Source organism: Oncorhynchus nerka, linkage group LG8 (genome assembly GCF_034236695.1).
Source record: "Oncorhynchus nerka isolate Pitt River linkage group LG8, Oner_Uvic_2.0, whole genome shotgun sequence".
NCBI classification, from domain to species: Eukaryota; Metazoa; Chordata; class Actinopteri; order Salmoniformes; family Salmonidae; genus Oncorhynchus; species Oncorhynchus nerka.
Window position 1 is genome coordinate 54,055,777 of NC_088403.1, and position 19,345 is coordinate 54,075,121.

General features: G+C 41.6%; 1 protein-coding gene across 1 annotated transcript in view; it reads right to left on the reverse strand.

The window, feature by feature from the left end:
- Window positions 1-302: 302 nt before the first annotated feature.
- LOC135572715 (B-cell scaffold protein with ankyrin repeats-like) overlaps window positions 303-19,345 on the reverse strand; it is a 37,345-nt gene continuing 18,302 nt past the window's right edge. Inside the window, exons 6-7 of the mRNA XM_065021142.1 lie at window positions 5,416-5,481; window positions 303-413 (exon numbers count right to left, since the gene is read on the reverse strand). Of these exons, the coding sequence (XP_064877214.1) occupies window positions 303-413; window positions 5,416-5,481 (177 nt within the window). The remainder of the gene's footprint in view (window positions 414-5,415; window positions 5,482-19,345) is intronic.

Sequence of the window (19,345 nt, forward strand, 5' to 3'; positions counted from 1 at the left end):
ACCCTCTCTTCGCCTTCTCCTGTAGCTTACTCAGCAGCTCTACGGAGTGACCCTCTCTTCTCCTGTAGCTCACTCAGCAGCTCTACTGAGTGACCCTCTCTTCACCTTCTCCTGTAGCTCACTCAGCAGCTCTACTGAGTGACCCTCTCTTCACCTTCTCCTGTAGCTCACTCAGCAGCTATACTGAGTGACCCTCTCTTCTCCTGTAGCTCACTCAGCAGCTCTACTGAGTGACCCTCTCTTCGCCTTCTCCTGTAGCTTACTCAGCAGCTCTACTGAGTGACCCTCTCTTCTCCTGTAGCTCACTCAGCAGCTCTACTGAGTGACCCTCTCTTCTCCTGTAGCTCACTCAGCAGCTCCAGCCCAAGCGGCTGGTTGGGCACAAACGTGTCATACATGGAGGAGATGTTATTCTATAGCGCGTGGGTGAGACAACAGAATGAAAAGGAGACTAAAATCAATCCCTTTCCACCGGGTGTTCAGTAGCAAATAATTTTCCGGTTTGGCAGAACTTGTCAATAGACTATGGAGTGATAAATAATTTTAATGGCAGTAATACTGCTCTATATACTTAGCATCACTGCCCTACTGTATTCAACCATAAATGCAGACCTACAGGAATATACTTTATGGCTGTTGTCTGGCCTTACCTAGTGGCTTGAGAATATAGTGTTTCAGTATTGCCCTGTGACATTTTCTTCTGGAACACTGAAAACACAGAACACATACTGCCAGACACAATCCAGACATGACACTACAAATGCTGATGCTGAGTTTTTCCCCCTCTACCCTAAATAAGTCTAATCACGCCATTCACAAGATGGCGCCATTCTACAGGAATAGCACAGAGGTAGGCTAATGTACACAAATAGGCAGGATAAGTGCATGTATGGAAAAATACTGATTTATTATGGTGAATATTAGTGAATTTCATAAGTATGTAGTATGTTCATTTAATATGAGATAAGATGGCATTCATGTGAGGGCCGCTATGCATACAGATCCATGAAGCTGAATTGAATCAGATTGAAGGATACACTCGCTGAGGGAGGCACTAAGCTGTTGACAGGGGTGATGGTAATGGAGCCTCTTTATGGTTCTGGCCCAGTCATCCGCTCAGATTTCAAAGCTTAATTTACCTCCTGTAGATACACCCCACCCACTTGTACACACAAGCATACCCACATGTACTGTACCCACTAACACACTCATAGGTTGAATCCAAAAATGTTACCTATATAGTGCACTTCTTTAGAGAATAATAGGTTGCCATTTCAGACAGACATATTCCCTCATGCACAAATGATCCTTCCTACACAAACGGAATACGATTGTCTTACTAGTCAGAACAGCAGATAAACTAAACTAAATGTCCATTATTTCCAGCGGTGCAGTGCACTCAAGCATTAGGCAAAGTCCATAATCCTCCACTCCAACCCCCTCCAGTGTCTTTAAGTCAGGCCCATCGCTGACACATTCACTAGAGGCAATGTGATCCGTATGCGGATGAAATTCTCCACTGTATTAATGTGTGGATATCTCTGGATCCCCCTACTCGCCCTCTCCCATGCTGTGTTGTCTCATGTCAGAGGATATGAACGATGGAAAACACATGTAATGACTGATGCTGGCTGACTTGGCCCTAGACTGGCCCAGATCGGTTGCAGATGGCAGGCCAGTAGTTGCGCATCTGTTATTGAGGCATTTGTAATGCAGTGTCTTCTGCTTTAGCTGGGCTTTGGGTTCTATGGGCCGGGCTGAAAGCTCACGGAGAGGTGTCAGCTCACACAATAATGTCACATTCATTCCCAAGAGAGAGACTTTTTGGCCTTTAATACTGCAGAATGGTGGTAAGTGCTGGTTATGGAACTCCATGTTTTTAAGAGTCTTCAAATAGGACAGATAACTCTATAGTTGAATGGAGGACCAGCCACTGCCTGACTCACTTACAGAAAAACACAGACTGATGACCAAGCATTACATTTTCTCCTGTCCAACCCCAACCAAGGTATCATATTTCCCACAAAGCACTGAGGGAGTTTAAGATCCAGTCCACGGTTCAAATGGAGGGCTAAGAATTGGAAAGAAAGGCATAGTTTTTTGGCAGAGAAAGAAAGAGAGAAAACAAGAACACAAATTATTTATAAAACCCTTAACAATATGAGTCTCTTTCAGTAGCTTCCTCCTCTTGTATTATTTACACAGCTGAAATTGAACATTTAAATATCACATGCCAGAGAATCTGAATGTGTTTTTGTAACAGTCAATTATGTCTTTGTCATAGCATAGGTCGCAATTGTAAATGAGAACTTGTTCTCAACTTGCCTACCTGGTTAAATAAAGGTTAAATAAAAAAAATAGCGGCCCTCGCATGCTAGTTTCACATCACATCTGCTACACATTCCCGTTTGTTGAGGAAATCTCCAGACTTTTCTCAAAATGTATTGCATACCACCAGATACATACCAACAGTCTAGGAGCCAACTTACCTTATTAAAAAAACTATGTTGCATTACAATAGAGCCTGATTTTCTATCACTCATGCTCAAAGCTCACTAGTCACAGGCAGCATCAGCATACTAGCTGCCCAGGGGCATATTCAGTAGGGCACAATGTAGCAAAATGTTTTTAAATGAAAAAAGACAACGACCGTTCTCAATGACCATAGGACAGGTTCATGTAGAACCTTTTCCATCTCACTTTGTTTTCTCCTGTTTCGTGCCGATTGATCACAACACAGCTTGCACCTACCTTGAGCGAGGAAGGGGGTGCTGTCTTTTTTTGACAGACGGGTGGTCTCGGGCGCTGGTGCTCGGTTAGCAATAACTAGGTCAAGATGGTGTCAAGATGGTGTCGTCCTGTTCAACATTTACGCCCAGCAGCGAGTACACGTCCTCCTCCTCATCCTCCCCCAGCTCATCCCCCTCCGGTCTCGGAGTGTCTTGAGCACTAGTATTCCCTACAAGGTATCAAATCAAATTGTACTCGTCACATGCTTCGTAAACAACAGGTGTAGACTAACAGTGAAATGCTTATTTACTGGCCCTTCCCAACAACGCAGAGAGAAAGAAAATAGAGAACTAATAGAAAAGGAAAAGACACAATAAAATACACAATGATTAATGACAACTTATATACACAGTGTACCAGAACCGAGTCGATGTGCAGTGGTTAATTGAAGTAGATAATAAACAGTAGCCAAAGCGTATGTGATGAGTCAAAAAGGGTTCATGCAGATAATTAAGTAGTTAACCAAATAGCTACCCGGACTAACTATATAGCAGTCTTATGGTAGCAGAGAGAACAGTCTATAACTTGGGTGACTGGAGTCTGACCATTTTTAAGGCCTTCCTCTGACACCGCCTGGTATACAGTACCAGTCAAAAGTTTGGACACACCTACTCATTCAAGGGTTTTTCTTTATTTTTTATATTTTCTACATTATAGAAATACAATAAAAATACCCTCTGGTACTGGAGATCACTATGATCTATTGTATTAAACTCTTACCCTACGAGGTTCAGAGAACAGACCCAGAAGGCTATCTGTATTCCATAGATTAGGGCCTAACTTACTTATTTCATTTGACTGATTTGCTTATATGTAACTCAGTAAAATCTTTGAAATTGTTACGTTTATACACTGCTCAAAAAAATAAAGGGAACACTAAAATAACACATCCTAGATCTGAATGAATGAAATATTCTTATTAAATGCTTTTTTCTTTCCATAGTTGAATGTGCTGACAACAAAATCACACAAAAATGATCAATGGAAATCAAATTTATCAACCCATGGAGGTCTGGATTTGGAGTCACACTCAAAATTAAAGTGGAAAACCACACTACAGGCTGATCCAACTTTGATGTAATGTCCTTAAAACAAGTCAAAATGAGGCTCAGTAGTGTGTGTGGCCTCCACGTGCCTGTATGACCTCCCTACAATGCCTGGGCATGCTCCTGATGAGGTGGCGGATGGTCTCCTGAGGGATCTCCTCCCAGACCTGGACTAAAGCATCCGCCAACTCCTGGACAGTCTGTGATGCAACGTGGCGTTGGTGGATGGAGCGAGACATGATGTCCCAGATGTGCTCAATTGGATTCAGGTCTGGGGAACGGGCGGGCCAGTCCATAGCATCAATGCCTTCCTCTTGCAGGAACTGCTGACACACTCCAGCCACATGAGGTCTAGCATTGTCTTGCATTAGGAGGAACCCAGGGCCAACCGCACCAGCATATGGTCTCATAAGGGGTCTGAGGATCTCATCTCGGTACCTAATGGCAGTCAGGCTACCTCTGGCGAGCACATGGAGGGCTGTGCGGCCCCCCAAAGAAATGCCACCCCACACCATGACTGACCCACCGCCAAACCGGTCATGCTGGAGGATGTTGCAGGCAGCAGAACGTTCTCCACAGCGTCTCCAGACTCTGTCACGTCTGTCACATGTGCTCAGTGTGAACCTGCTTTCATCCGTGAAGAGCACAGGGCGCCAGTGGCGAATTTGCCAATCTTGGTGTTCTCTGGCAAATGCCAAACGTCCTGCTCGGTGTTGGGCTGTAAGCATAACCCCCACCTGTGGATGTCGGGCCCTCATACCACCCTCATGGAGTCTGTTTCTGACCGTTTGAGCAGACACATGCACATTTGTGGCCTGCTGGAGGTCATTTTGCAGGGCTCTGGCAGTGCTCCTCCTGCTCCTCCTTGCACAAAGGCGGAGGTAGCGGTCCTGCTGCTGGGTTGTTGCCCTCCTACGGCCTCCTCCACGTCTCCTGATGTACTGGCCTGTTTCCTGGTAGCGCCTCCATGCTCTGGACACTACGCTGACAGACACAGCAAACCTTCTTGCCACAGCTCGCATTGATGTGCCATCCTGGATGAGCTGCACTACCTGAGCCACTTGTGTGGGTTGTAGACTCCGTCTCATGCTACCACTAGAGTGAAAGCACCGCCAGCATTCAAAGGTGACCAAAACATCAGCCAGAAAGCATTGGAACTGAGAAGTGGTCTGTGGTCACCACCTGCAGAACCACTCCTTTATTGGGGGTGTCTTGCTAATTGCCTATAATTTCCACCTGTTGTCTATTCCATTTGCACAACAGCATGTGACATTTATTGTAAATCAGTGTTGCTTCCTAAGTGGACAGTTTGATTTCACAGAAGTATGATTGACTTGGAGTTACATTGTGTTGTTTAAGTGTTCCCTTTATTTTTTTGAGCAGTGTAATTGCACCCACCTGGTGTCCCAGGTCTAAATCAGTCACTGATTAGAGGGGAACAATTAAAAAATGCAGTGGAACTTGCTTAGAGGTCCAGAGTTGAGTTTGAGGGATTTATTAAATTAACCCTATGAAACACAAATAGTATGCACTGAGCAGATCAAACAATGCAATATATCGTTGACCATCGTTCCTCAACTCCTGCTGTGCACATCATTTTGTTGACACTGGTGTCGTCGCTGTCCTTGTCCACAGTGAACATATTCTGTAATGAATAGACTGACTACTACATGGCCGGAATTACAACAGGTCTAAATGTCATGGAACTCCTTGTATAAAGACTCCTTGTTATGGGAAAACAAGAGGCAGTCTAGATTTCACTCACCTTCTTCGATAGAAGCTCCTTCATATTCTGCCCTGTTGACAGCAACAGTACAATATGCATTTCCCGTATGTTGCTTTATATGTCCTGATACATTATGAAATGCCATGCTTGTTTGATGAGAGAGAAAACAAATATCCAAGGAGATTCAATACAGTAAATTGAACGGGAAATGAGAGGCTGTTGTACAAGACACTTTGCCAATTGCAATACTGATCATGATGGGGTGTTGTCGTCACTAATAACATACTCAGTGCCGGGGGGGGGGGGGGGGGTCAAGATAATCAAGTGATCACAGATAATCTACCCCTGCCCATTCAAACATATTATTTAGTGGGGATTCAAGGACTAGTGTTTGATAGGGGCTTACCGTTTTGACTGGGGTAACCAGCAGTGGTGGGAAAAGTACCCAATTGTCATACTTGAGTAAAAGTAAAGATAACTTAATAGAAAATGTAAAACTGAAATAGTAAAAGTGAAAGTCACCCAGTAAAATACTACATGAGTAAAAGTCTAAAAGTATTCGGTTTGAAATATACTTAAGCATCAAAAGTAAATGTAATTGCTAAAATATACTTAAGTAAAGTAAAGTATCAAAAGTTTCAAATTCCTTGTATTAAGCACATCTTTTTAATGTACGGATAGCCAGGGGCACACTCCAACACTCCAACACATAATTTCCAAGTGAAACATTTGTGTTTCGTGAGTCCGCCAGATCAGAGACAATAGGGCCTTACTTGACATACAGACTCGATCCATGAGAGAGAATCTGGTACTTACAGGTATCCAAGAGAAAGAAGGAGAAGTTCCTGAATCTGTAGTTAGATAATTCCTCCTTACAGCGCTTCAGATTCCACGCGAAGCTATCAACAAAATCCAACCTGAATGTGTACACTGCTTCGGACAGAGAGGGCCGAGGTATGAACGCCCAACCGTTGCTGGGACCAAAATTGGCGTGAATGACCGGTTCCCGAAGGAACTTTCAGAACAGCGTAAAGTTCTGTGACCAATTTTCAAGGAAAATAGATTAAAAGGGAAACGAGTAGCTCTCATCGTCGATAAACTATATATTGATAACCAGTTGTTCAGAGACACAAAGATTACTCCATGGCTATTTTTTAAATTATAAAGTTCTTATAGACGAGGAAAATAATGAAACACAATTCTATCCCGGTTATGGATTGTAGTATTACAATAAAAAAGTATAGCTTTTCTATTTATCTTCAAATAAAACTAATTAGACCACAAAAGCATATAATTTAACATGGTGAAGATAAAAACTCAGTAAACAGAATGCACAGTATGTGTGGATGGTGTGGTGTGTGTTTTTTATGTTTGGGAAAGTGTGGCGTTGACTGAGAAAGGAAATGGTTGCATCCCAGAACCAATGTATTGCTGTGAGTGGGGGTGTAAAAGAGCTTTCAATGTTATTCAGATGATGGATATACTTTTTATAATGAATTATACGTCTTGTTTATTTATTGTCCTATCATGGTGGAACAGTGTTTAAATCAATTAAATGTATACTTTATTTTAATTGTCCTATCATGGGGAACTACATTTTTTAAATGAATTATATATCTAATTTATTTATTTATGAGCCTATATTGATGGAACGGTCCACAATCCTATACCCTAGACACCCACCTGAATGACCCAGATACTAAGGAGAAGGCCCTAACTGTTTTATGGGCCTGCTGCATGCGGTCAGAGACCTAGAGCAGCACTGCCCCCTTAAGATTCGGGTCCTGCTTGGCAGGGTTGGTCCTGCAAAGCCAAAGCCCCCTAAAGGGAGAGCATACTATACAAGGAAATTGTCAAAGCTGCTAATGAGAACCTTGACGACCTTGTACCTAGCCGGTGGGGATTCCAGTGGGGTGCCCCCACCCAGGCAGTGGCAGTGCTGGCAACACTAGCTGCAGTAACCCATGGGGAGGGAGTCACACTCAGACATTCAGAGAGGGGGTATATTATTGTGGCCCCGGTGGCACAAAATCAAAAGTCTGACTGCATGGAGATGCTTGGGAATATGGTCAGTACGGGGGACCGTGTTGTGGGTGTTTCAGGGAAAAGGTGTACATTTGACCTCAATCATCGAGGACGTGGCAATGGTTAATAAAATCTCTACATTTCTGCCCATTTTTTTCGGCACGGTCTTGCAGGCCTTCTCATACAGCTGCAACTGTATATGCATTCGTAAATCAAGACCTATCTTGAGTTGGGCTCTGGGATGGTGCAACTGTTGAGAATGTGAGCCTATGGTTGTGTGGGGGGGAAGGGTTGAGTGTGTATGTGCGTATCCCACAACTGTTGCGAAGAAGTAAAAGATGTTAGGGAAAATATAGGATGATTCACAATAATTGTTTCCTAATATAATAATTGCTTGCAATAATGTAAATTTGGTAATGGCAAGACTGGTGAGAGGTAAAATCCTTTGCATAAATTGCCTACATTACTACAAATACGAATAGCTATTTATGGAAATTAAGAAATAGGATTTTTTTTAAATATATATATATTTTTTTTGATTGCTATATATAATACAAATCGAGGTGAGGGTGATGGAAATGCATTTGGCGGTTGATCTACTTCTGTTCTGTAAATGGCACTGTGTGCTCTTTTCAAAGGATGGATTGCAGTCTTTTCAGGGCTATGGGATACGGGGCGTCGGGGTGGTCTGTCGGACATTGGGATAATAACCCAACTCGGGATGAGGAGAGCTTTTAGTGGGTGGAATAGTGGGGACCAATTGGATGTTTACTTAGTAGCAATGCAAATATCATGGTACAGCTACATAGACACTCAATCATCATGTTACTTTTTAATGGTACGTTCACAAACATATATTTTGATAAATAGAATTGAAAGTTGTCTCATTATGGTAAGTGGTGAAATAAGTATAGCCAGTACATTTGTAATGGCTTAGCAGATCATAAGAAAAGACAATCAGTATTTACCTGGCTAAAAGAGAAGTAATATAATATCCATTGTTTACAGGAAACCCATTAAACAGTTTTTAGATTAAGTTTTGTGTAAAAAGGACTGGGGGGGGGAGTATATTTCTCCCATGGGCAAAGAAATTCAAAGGAGGTGATGGTTTTAACAGTCATTTTGATCCAAATGTGCAAATTGTCCAAACAGATCATAAAGGTAGATTGATTATTTTAAATATGTTATTGGACCATAAACAGATATGGCTTATTAACCTATACGGTCCAAGTAATGATGATCCAAGCTTCTTTGAATATATATATAGGAATTTATCAACTCTACAAGCAACACTAGACTATATTATTATGGTGGGAGATTTGAATATGGTGTTAAATACCTCTATGGACTGGAAAGGAAATCACACTACAAACTATCACCCTCAGGCACTTAAGGAAATCATGAATGTCATGGATATATTGGAATTAGTGGATATATGGAGACTAAAATACCCTGACCTAGTGAGATATACATGGCGGAGGCTTAATCAAGCTGGTCATCTTGACTACTTTCTTATGCCATTCTCTATGGTACCAAAAGTTAACAAAGTGTTGATAGGGGACAGAATGCGGTCAGATCATCACATAATTGGCATATATATTACTCTTACAGAATTTCCACATGGGCAAGGATATTGGACATTTTATCAAAGCCTACTAGATGATAAATTGTTTAGAACTAGGACAGAAGAATTTACAACTTACTTTTTCAGACATAACAAAGCAGATCCCCTTATTGTATGGGACACTTTTAAATGTGCCTTTAGAGGCCATGCAATTCAGTACTCATCTATAAAACAAAAGCAATTCAGATCAAGAGTCCATATTAACAAAGGCAATTGAAGGACTAACAGTACAGTTAGATAGCAATAAAACGGTACCATAGAGGCACAGAATAAGTTAGAGGAAAAACTAAAAAGAATGGAGGAACTTATTCAAGAAAGATCCAGTGTAATATATTATAAAAATAAAGTGAACTGGATGGAATATGGGGAAAAATGCACCAGGAAGTAAAGTACTTTAAGAATATATTTTTGTTTCAGTCTCCTCCATCTCCACTAACTGAAACTAATTGTATGGATTTTTTGACTAATAAAAATGTAACATTAACATCTGAAAAGAAAGACTGTGAAGGCCAAATTACAGAGGAGGAACTTCTTGATGCAATTAAAGCATTTAAGGCTGGGAAAACTCCAGGGCTGGATGGCATACCAGTGGAAGTATAAAACATTTTTGATATACCTAGAGGACCATTATTACCATGTTTTAACCACTCTTATATAAATGGTAGATTATCAGACACGCAACAAGACGGTCTGATATCAGTATTACTGAAACAGGACCCAAGTGGTATATATAAAGATTCAGTCCATTTAAAAAATTGGAGACCTCTTACACTTCAGTGTTGTGATGCAAAAATTCTAGCAAAATTCTTGGCGCATAGAATTTAAAAAGTATTGTCAGATATTATTCATTCTAATCAGACAGGTCTTTTACATGGACGATACATTGGAGATAATATAAGACAAGCACTGGAAACAATAGAACACTATGAAATATCGGGGACACCAGGCCTGGTTGTCATAGCTGATTTTGAAAAGGCTTTTGATAAAGTACGACTGGAGTTTATATATAAATGACTAGAATATTTCAATTTTGGGGAATCTCTAATAAAATGGGTTAAAGTTATGCATAGTAACCCTAGATGTAAAATAATAAATAATGGCTACATCTCAGAAAGTTTTAAACTATCTAGAGGAGTAAAACAAGGTTGTCCACTATCGGCATATCTATTTATTATTGCCATCGAAATGTTAGCTGTTAAAATTAGATCAAACAATAAAATTATAAATAAATAATATTAAGGGATTAGAAATCCGTGGCTTAAAAACTAAGGTGTCATTGTACGCTGATGATTCATGTTTTCTTTTAAAACCACAATTAGAATCTCTCCACAGCCTCATAGAGGATCTAGATACTTCTGCTATCCTCTCTGGATTAAAACCAAATTATGATACGTGTACTATATAAGTTTCCCTTTATTCAGATTACACCTGCTCACTTTCGGTTGTTTGAAAAGGAAATAATCTCCAAAACAGGCCGTAGAAAGTTGGTTGCAATTTCAGTTTAATCCACCTGAAAAGACAGAAGAAATAATACAACAAATATTGTGGTTAAACTCAAATATACTAACTGATTTTAAAAAAAACATATTTTTCTAAGATTTTTTTTTAAAAAGGTATAATTTTTATGAATGATATCATAAATAGGACTGGTGGAGTTATGTCACACATGCAGCTAACACATATGGAAATGTCTGCTCTACCCAAAATTACAACCAACTAATTGCAGCATTACCACAAAAATGGAAGAGGTAAGTAGAAGGGGGGAAAAGTAAGGAACTTGTATGTCGGCCCTGTATTAAAGAACATAAATGGTTAAGGAAAAGTGTGATAAATAAAAACATACATACCAATTTCATTTGAGGACCAAAACACTGACAGCTGTGCCATATAAACTGCAAAATAGTTGGGAAGAGATTTTCGATGTACCCATTCCATGGCACATGGTTTATGAATTGATACGCAAAACAACGCCGGATTCAAAACTTTGAAATGTTCAATTTAAATTACTATACAAAATTCTTGCAACCAACAGAATGTTATATATATGGGGGGTTATAATCTTCCCAGCTCTGCAGATTATGCTGTGAGGAGGCAGAGTCATTAAATCATTTATTTTGGTATTGTCCATATGTAGCTCGTATTTGGTAACAGGCCAGGAATGGCTGAAGAATTGCAACATTTGCCTAGAACTAACGCTGCAGATAGCAATACTGGGTGATTTGAAAAGCCATAATCAATCAATAATATAATTATTATTTTAGCAAAAATATATAACTTTTTTTTTAAATTTACCATCTGTAGAAGCTATGAGAATAGAAAGGTTCAGTAATTTTGTCAAGCATCACAGCACAGTTGAAAAATTTATTGAAATCCAAAATGGATGGTGTTGAGTGATTGATGGGAGGGGTTGAATGGAGCTGAAGGGTGGGACTAATAACAAGATAACCAATGTAAAACATACAGGGTCTGTATATAGGTTCAGAACATTTTGTGAAATAGCACAGTTACACATAGAAATCAAACTGGATGGACATCAGAAATAGAGGAAGGACTAAAAACAAACAAAATATAATTATTGTAAAATAGATTGCGTCTGTAAAATGTGTATAAGATGTGTATATACTGAAGGTAGAAGCCTAAGTGTTATTGTTTATTAGTTTACTCCAATTGGGGGAAGGGTGGTAGGATTTGAAGGGAATAATAAAGGCATATTTGGGAAAAAAGTATGTATGTCTATATAGGTATGTGTATGTATATATGTGTATATTTTCACACACTAGTGACCATATCCCCCGTGCATCCCGCAAAAGCGGAGGTGTTGCTAACATTTACGATTTCAATTTACAAAAGAAAAATACGTTTTCGTCTTTAGAGCTTCTAGTCATGAAATCTATGCAGCCTACTCAATCACTTTTTATAGCTACTGTTTACAGGCCTCCTGGGCCATATACAGCGTTCCCCACTGAGTTCCCTGAATTCCTATCGGACCTTGTAGTCATAGCAGATAATATTATAATTTTTGGTGATTTTAATATTCACATGGAAAAGTCCACAGACCCACTCCAAAAGGCTTTCGGAGCCATCATCGACTCAGTGGGTTTTGTCCAACATGTCTCTGGATCTACTCACTGTCACAGTCATACTCTGGACCTAGTTTTGTCCAATGGAATAAATGTTGTGGATGTTAATGTTTTTCCTCATAATCCTGGACTTTCGGACCACCGTTTTATTACGTTTGCAATCGCAACAAATAATCTGCTCAGACCCCAACCTAGGAGCATCAAAAGTCGTGCTATAAATTCTCAGATAACACAACGATTCCTTGATGCCCTTCCAGACTCCCTCTGCCTACCCAAGGATGTCAGAGGACAAAAATCAGTTAACCACCTAACTGAGGAACTCAATTTAACCTTTGCACAATACCCTAGATGTAGTTGCACCCCTAAAAACAAAAAACATTTGTCATAAGAAACAAGCTCCCTGGTATACAGAAAATACCCGAGCTCTGAAGCAAGCTTCCAGAAAATTGGAACGGTGATGGCGCCACACCAAACTGGAAGTCTTCTGACTAGCTTGGTAAGACGGTACAGTGCAGAATTGAAGAGCCCTCACTGCAGCTCGATCATCCTATTTTTCCAACTTAATTGAGGAAAATAAGAACAATCCTAAATTTATTTTTGATACTGTCGCAAAGCTAACTAAAAAGCAGCATTCCCCAAGTGAGGATGGCTTTCACTTCAGCAGTAATAAATTCATGAACTTCTTTGAGGAAAAGATCATGATCATTAGAAAGCAAATTACGGACTCCTCTTTAAATCTGCTTATTCCTCCAAAGCTCACTGTCCTGAGTCTGCCCAACTTTGCCAGGACCTAGGATCAAGAGCGACACTCAAGTGTTTTAGTACTAAATCTCTTGACACAATGATGAAAATAATTATGGCCTCTAAACCTTCAAGCTGCATACTGTACCCTATTCCAACTAAACTACTGAAAGAGCTGCTTCCTGTGCTTGGCCCTCCTATGTTGAACATAATAAATGGCTCTCTATCCACCGGATGTGTACCAAACTCACTAAAAGTGGCAGTAATAAAGCCTCTCTTCAAAAAGCCAAATATAAAAAACAATCGGCCTAAATCGAATCTTCCATTCCTCTCAAAATATTTAGAAAAAGCTGTTGCGCAGCAACTCACTGCCTTCCTGAAGACAGACAATGTATGCAAAATGCTTCAGTCTGGTTTTAGACCCCATCATAGCACTGAGACTGCACTTGTGAAGGTGGTAAATGACCTTTTAATGGCGTCAGACCGAGGCTCTGCATCTGTCCTTGTGCTCCTAGACCTTAGTGCTGCTTTTGATACCATCGATCACCACATTCTTTTGGAGAGATTGGAAACCCAAATTGGTCTACACGGACAAGTTCTGGCCTGGTTTAGATCTTATTTGTTGGAAAGATATCAGTTTGTCTCTGTGAATGGTTTGTCCTCTGACAAATCAACTATAAATGTCGGTGTTCCTCAAGGTTCCATTTTAGGCCCACTATTGTTTTCACTATATATATTTTACCTCTTGGGGATGTCATTCAAAAACATAATGTTAACTTTCACTGCTATGCGGATGACACACAGCTGTACATTTCAATGAAACATGGTGAAACCCCAAAATTGCCCTCGCTAGAAGCCTGTGTTTCAGACATAAGGAAGTGGATGGCTGCAAACTTTCTACTTTTAAACTCGGACAAAACAGAGATGCTTGTTTTAGGTCCCAATAAACAAAAGAGATCTTCTGTTGAATCTGACAATTAATGTTGATGGTTGTACAGTCGTCTCAAATAAAACTGTGAAGGACCTCTGCGTTACTCTGGACCCTAATCTCTCTTTTGATGAACATATCAAGACTGTTTCAAGGACAGCTTTTTTCCATCTACGTAACATTGCAAAAATCAGAAACTTTCTGTCTAAAAATGATGCAGAAAAATTAATCAATGCTTTTGTTACTTCTAGGTTAGACTACTGCAATGCTTTACTTTCCGGCTACCGGGATAAAGCACTAAATAAACTTCAATTAGTGCTAAATACGGCTGCTAGAATCCTGACTAGAACCAATTTTTAAAAAATCATATTACTCCAGTGCTAGCCTCCCTAAACTGGCTTCCTGTTAAGGCAAGGGCTGATTTCAAGGTTTTACTGCTAACCTACAATGCATTACATGGGCTTGCGCCTACCTATCTTTCTGATTTGGTCCTGCCGTACATACCTACACGTACGCTACAGTCACAAGACGCAGGCCTCCTAATTGTCCCTAAAATTTCTAAGCAAACAGCTGGAGGCAGGGCTTTCTCCAATAGAGCTCAATTTTTATTGAAATGTCTGCCTACCCATGTGAGAGACGCAGACTCGGTTTCAACCTTTAAGTCTTTACTGAAGACTCATCTTCAGTGGGTCATATGATTGAGTGTAGTCTGGCCCAGGAGTGTGAAGGTGAACGGAAAGGCTATGGAGCAACGAACCGCCCTTGCTGTCTCTGCCTGGCCGGTTCCCCTCTCTCCACTGGGATTCTCTGCCTTTAACCCTATTACAGGGGCTGAGTCACTGGCTTACTGGTGCTCTTTCATGCCGTCCCTAGGAGGGGTGCGTCACTTGAGTGGGTTGAGTCACTGACGTGATCTTCCTGTCTGGGTTGGCGCCCCCCCTTGGGTTGTGCAGTGGCAGAGATCTTTGTGGGTTATACTCGGCCTTGTCTCATGATGGTAAGTTGGTGGTTGAAGATATCCCTCTAGTGGTGTGGGGGCTGTGCTTTGGCAAAGTGGGTGGGGTTATATCCTTCCTGTTTGGCCCTGTCCGGGGGTATCATCGGATGGGGCCACAGTGTCTCCTGACCCCTCCTGTCTCAGCCTCCAGTATTTATGCTGCAGTAGTTTGTGTCAGGGGCTAGGGTCAGTTTGTTATATCTAGAGTACTTTTCCTGTCTTATCCTGTGTCCTGTGTGATTTTAAGTATGCTCTCTCTAATTCTCTCTTTCTTTCTCTCTCTCGGAGGACCTGAGCCCTAGGACCATGCCTCAGGACTACCGGGCATGATGACTCCTTGCTGTCCCCAGTCCACCTGGCCGTGCTGCTGCTCCAGTTTCAACTGTTCTGCCTGCGGCTATGGAACCCTGACCTGTTCACCGGACGTGCTACCTGTCCCAGACCTGCTGTTTTCAACTCTCTAGAGACAGCAGAAGCGGTAGAGATACTCTTAATGATCGGCTATAAAAAGCCAACTGACATTTACTCACTCCTGAGGTGCTGACTTGCTGCACCCTCGACAACTACTGTGATTATTATTATTTGACCATGCTGGTCATTTATGAACATTTGAACATCTTGGCCATGTTCTGTTATAATCTCCACCCGGCACAGCTAGAAGAGGACTGGCCACCCCTCATAGCCTGGTTCCTCTCTAGGTTTCTTCCTAGGTTTTGGCCTTTCTAGGGAGTTTTTCCTAGCCACCGTGCTTCTACACCTGCATTGCTTGCTGTTTGGGGTTGTAGGCTCGGTTTCTGTACAGCACTTTGAGATATCAGCTGAAGGGCTATATAAATACATTTGATTTGTATATGCATGCATTTGTGTATCTATATGGATATATATTTACAAAAAATATATATATGGGGGATTGGAAATGATGCAGACAATTACATTGATGGAAGCAACAATCTTTCCGCAATATTAAGCTGACCTACCCCTTTAAAAAAATAAAATAACACTAGTAACCAGTAGAGATGCTATTGACGGAATGCATTGCAGACTAGATGCTTACTTTTCCAGCTAGCAACTTCTCCTTTTTTTGTTCTCTCAAGGTAAGAATTGGGAAAAGCTTAGGCCTAGCTAATAATAATTAGGATGGGGGGGGAAAGTGTGTTAATTTAGTCATGTTTGACCTGAAATAAATGCACATCTTACACAGACCTACGGTAGCACAGCTGATTCAAATCAAATCAAATGTTATTAGTCACATGCGCCGAATTCAACAGGTGTAGACCTTACAGTGAAATGCTTACTTACTAGCCCCTACCCAACAAAGGAGTTTTAGATAAAATAAAAAAAATGCGAGGTAAAATGTAAATGTAAGTAGAGTTATTAAGGTGATAACAACAGAGTAACATCAGTGTAAAATAAAGGGGGGGGGGGGGGTCAATGCAAATAGTAGCCATTTGATTAGATGTTCAGGAGTCTTATGGCTTGGGGTAGAATCTGTTTAGAAGCCTCTTGGACCTAGACTTTGCGCTCCGGTACTGCTTGCCGTGCGGTAGCTGAGAGAACAGTCTATGACTAGGGTGGCTGGAATTTTTAGGGCCTTCCTCTGACACCACCTGGTATAGAGGTACTGGATGGCAGGAAGCTTGGCCCCAGTGATGTACTGGGACGCTCGCACTATCCACTGTAGGATCTGAGGACCCATACCAAATCTTTTCAGTCTCCTGAGGGGGAATAGGTTTTGTCGTACCCTCTTCACGACTGTCTTGGTTTGTTGGTGATGTGGACACCAAGGAACTTGAAGCTCTCAACCTTCTCCACTACAGCCCCGTCGTTGAGAATGGGGGCATGCTCTGTCCTCGTTTTCCTGTAGTCCACAATCATCTCCTTAGTCTTAATCACATTGAAGGAGAGGTTGTTGTCCTGGCACCACACGGCCAGGTCTCGGACCTCCTCCCTATAGGCTGTTTTGTCGTTGTCGGTGATCGGGCATACTACTGTTGTGTCATCGGCAAACTTAATGATGGTGTTGGAGTCGTGCCTGGCCGTGCAGTCATGAGTGAACAGGGAGTACAGGAGAGGACTGAGCATGCACCCCTGAGGAGCCCCTGTGTTGAGGATCAGCGTAGCGGATGTGTTGTTACCTACTCTTACCACCTGGGGGGCGGCCCGTCAGGAAGTCCAGGATCCAGTTGCAGAGGGAGGTGTTTAGTCCCAGGGTCCTTAGCTTATTGATGAGCATTGAGGACATTGAAACTACGCGAACTACACTGAATAGCATTCATTGACTACAAACCACATAGGTTTTCCTTTTGTCCAGATGGGAAAGGGCAGTGTGGAGTGCAATAGAGATTGCATCATCTGTGGATCTGTTAGGGCGGTATGCAAATTGGAGTGGGTCTAGGGTTTCTGGGATAATGGTGTTGATGTGAGCCATGACCAGCCTTTCAAAGCATTTCATGGCTACAGATTTGAGTGCTCCAGGTCGGTAGTCATTTAGGCAGGTTACCTTAGTGTTTTTGGCCACAGGGACTATGGTGGTCTGCTTAAAACATGTTGGTATAACAGACTCGGACAGGGAGAGGTTGAAAATGTCAGTGAAGACACTTGCCAGTTGGTCAGTGCATGCTCGGAGTACACGTCCTGGTAATCCGTCTGGCCCTGCGGCCTTGTGAATGTTGACCTGTTTAAAGGTCTTACTCACATCGACTGCGGAGAGCGTGATCACTCAGTCTTCCGGAACAGCTGGTGCGCTCATGCATTTTTCAGTGTTATTTGCCTTGAAGCGAGCATAGAAGTAGTTTAGCTCGTCTGGTAGGCTCTTGTCACGGGGCAGCTCTTGGCTGTGCTTCCCTTTGTAGTCTGTAATGCTTTGCAAGCCCTGCCACATCCGACGAGCATCAGAGCCAGTGTAGTATGATTCGATCTTAGTCCTGTATTGATGCTTTGTCTGTTTGATGGTTCGTCGGATGGCATACCGGGATTTCTTTTAAGCTTCCGGGTTAGAGTCCCACTCCTTGAATGCAGCAGCTCTTGCCTTTAGCTCAGTGCAGATGTTGCCTGTAATCCATGGCTTCTGGTTGGGGTATATACGTACAGTCTCTGTGGGGACGACGTCATCGATGCACTTATTGATGAAGCCAATGACTGATGTGGAGTACTCCTCAATGCCATCCTCAATGCCATTGGAGGAATCCTGGAACATCTGTGATATCAAAACAGTCCTGTAGCTTAGCATCTGCTTCATCTGACCACTTTTTAATTGATCAAGTCACTGGTGCTTCCTGCTTTAATTTTTTGCTTGTAAGCAGTAATCAGGAAGATAGAATTATGGTCAGATTTGCCAAATGGAGGGCGAGGGAGAGCTTTGTATGCGTCTCTGTGTGTGGCGTAAAGGTGGTCCAGATTTTTTTCCCCCTCTGGTTGCACATTTAACATGCTGATAGAAATTTGGTAAGACCGATTTACGTTTCCCTGCATTAAAGTCCCCAGCCACTAGGAGAGCCGCCTCAGGGTGAGCGTTTTCCTGTTTGCTTATGGCAGAATACAGCTCATTCAGTGCCGTCTTAGTGCCAGCCTCAGTCTGTGGTTGTATATAGACAGCTATGAAAAATACAGATGAAAACTCTCCAGGTAGATAGTGTGGTCTACAGCTTATCATGAGATACTCTACCTCAGGCGAGCACAAGCTTGAGACATCCTTATTTATCATGCACCAGCTGTTATTTACAAAAATACATAGTCCGCAACCCCATGTCTTACCAGACCCCGCAGTTCAAACAATCAATGTCAATCCTGAGGAACATGACTGGTTAAAATGTTGTGGCAATATTCTGAACCATACTAGTACCGATACAGAAATATGCATTTTTATGATTAACCATTTTCCATGTGCTGTTCCTAAGCAACACAGCCACTCCATTGCAATATTACACTTCTTGATATTGCATGTTATGTATTCTGTGTCATGAATATATTAGAGTAACAGGAAAATTTTGGTCCATTAACTAATATCTTATTTAGATGTGTTTTTGGAAAAGGCACTAGTGCCACCTGTCATGCCATCATTGCTTGTTGACTAGTGGAACTTCACTCAATCGTGGAGTATTTTGTATAAGATTTATAAAAATGTCCTTCACTACTATACACATCATATTTAATTCACTTTATAGGTAATGTGTTAGAATTGCCTGTTGTACACAAGCTGAAAGAACCAGTCATTTCCTATTGTAGATAGGGTTTTACAAATCATGGAGTTGGGATGCATTGCACTGTCTCTGGACTTTATTCAAATAAGTTTGCATGTAAACGAAACAAAGATCCAATGGCAGGGAAAAAAACTATACTTAAACTGCAATTTAACAGTCAACATGGTGCCCATCAGTGGAGTGCATGGA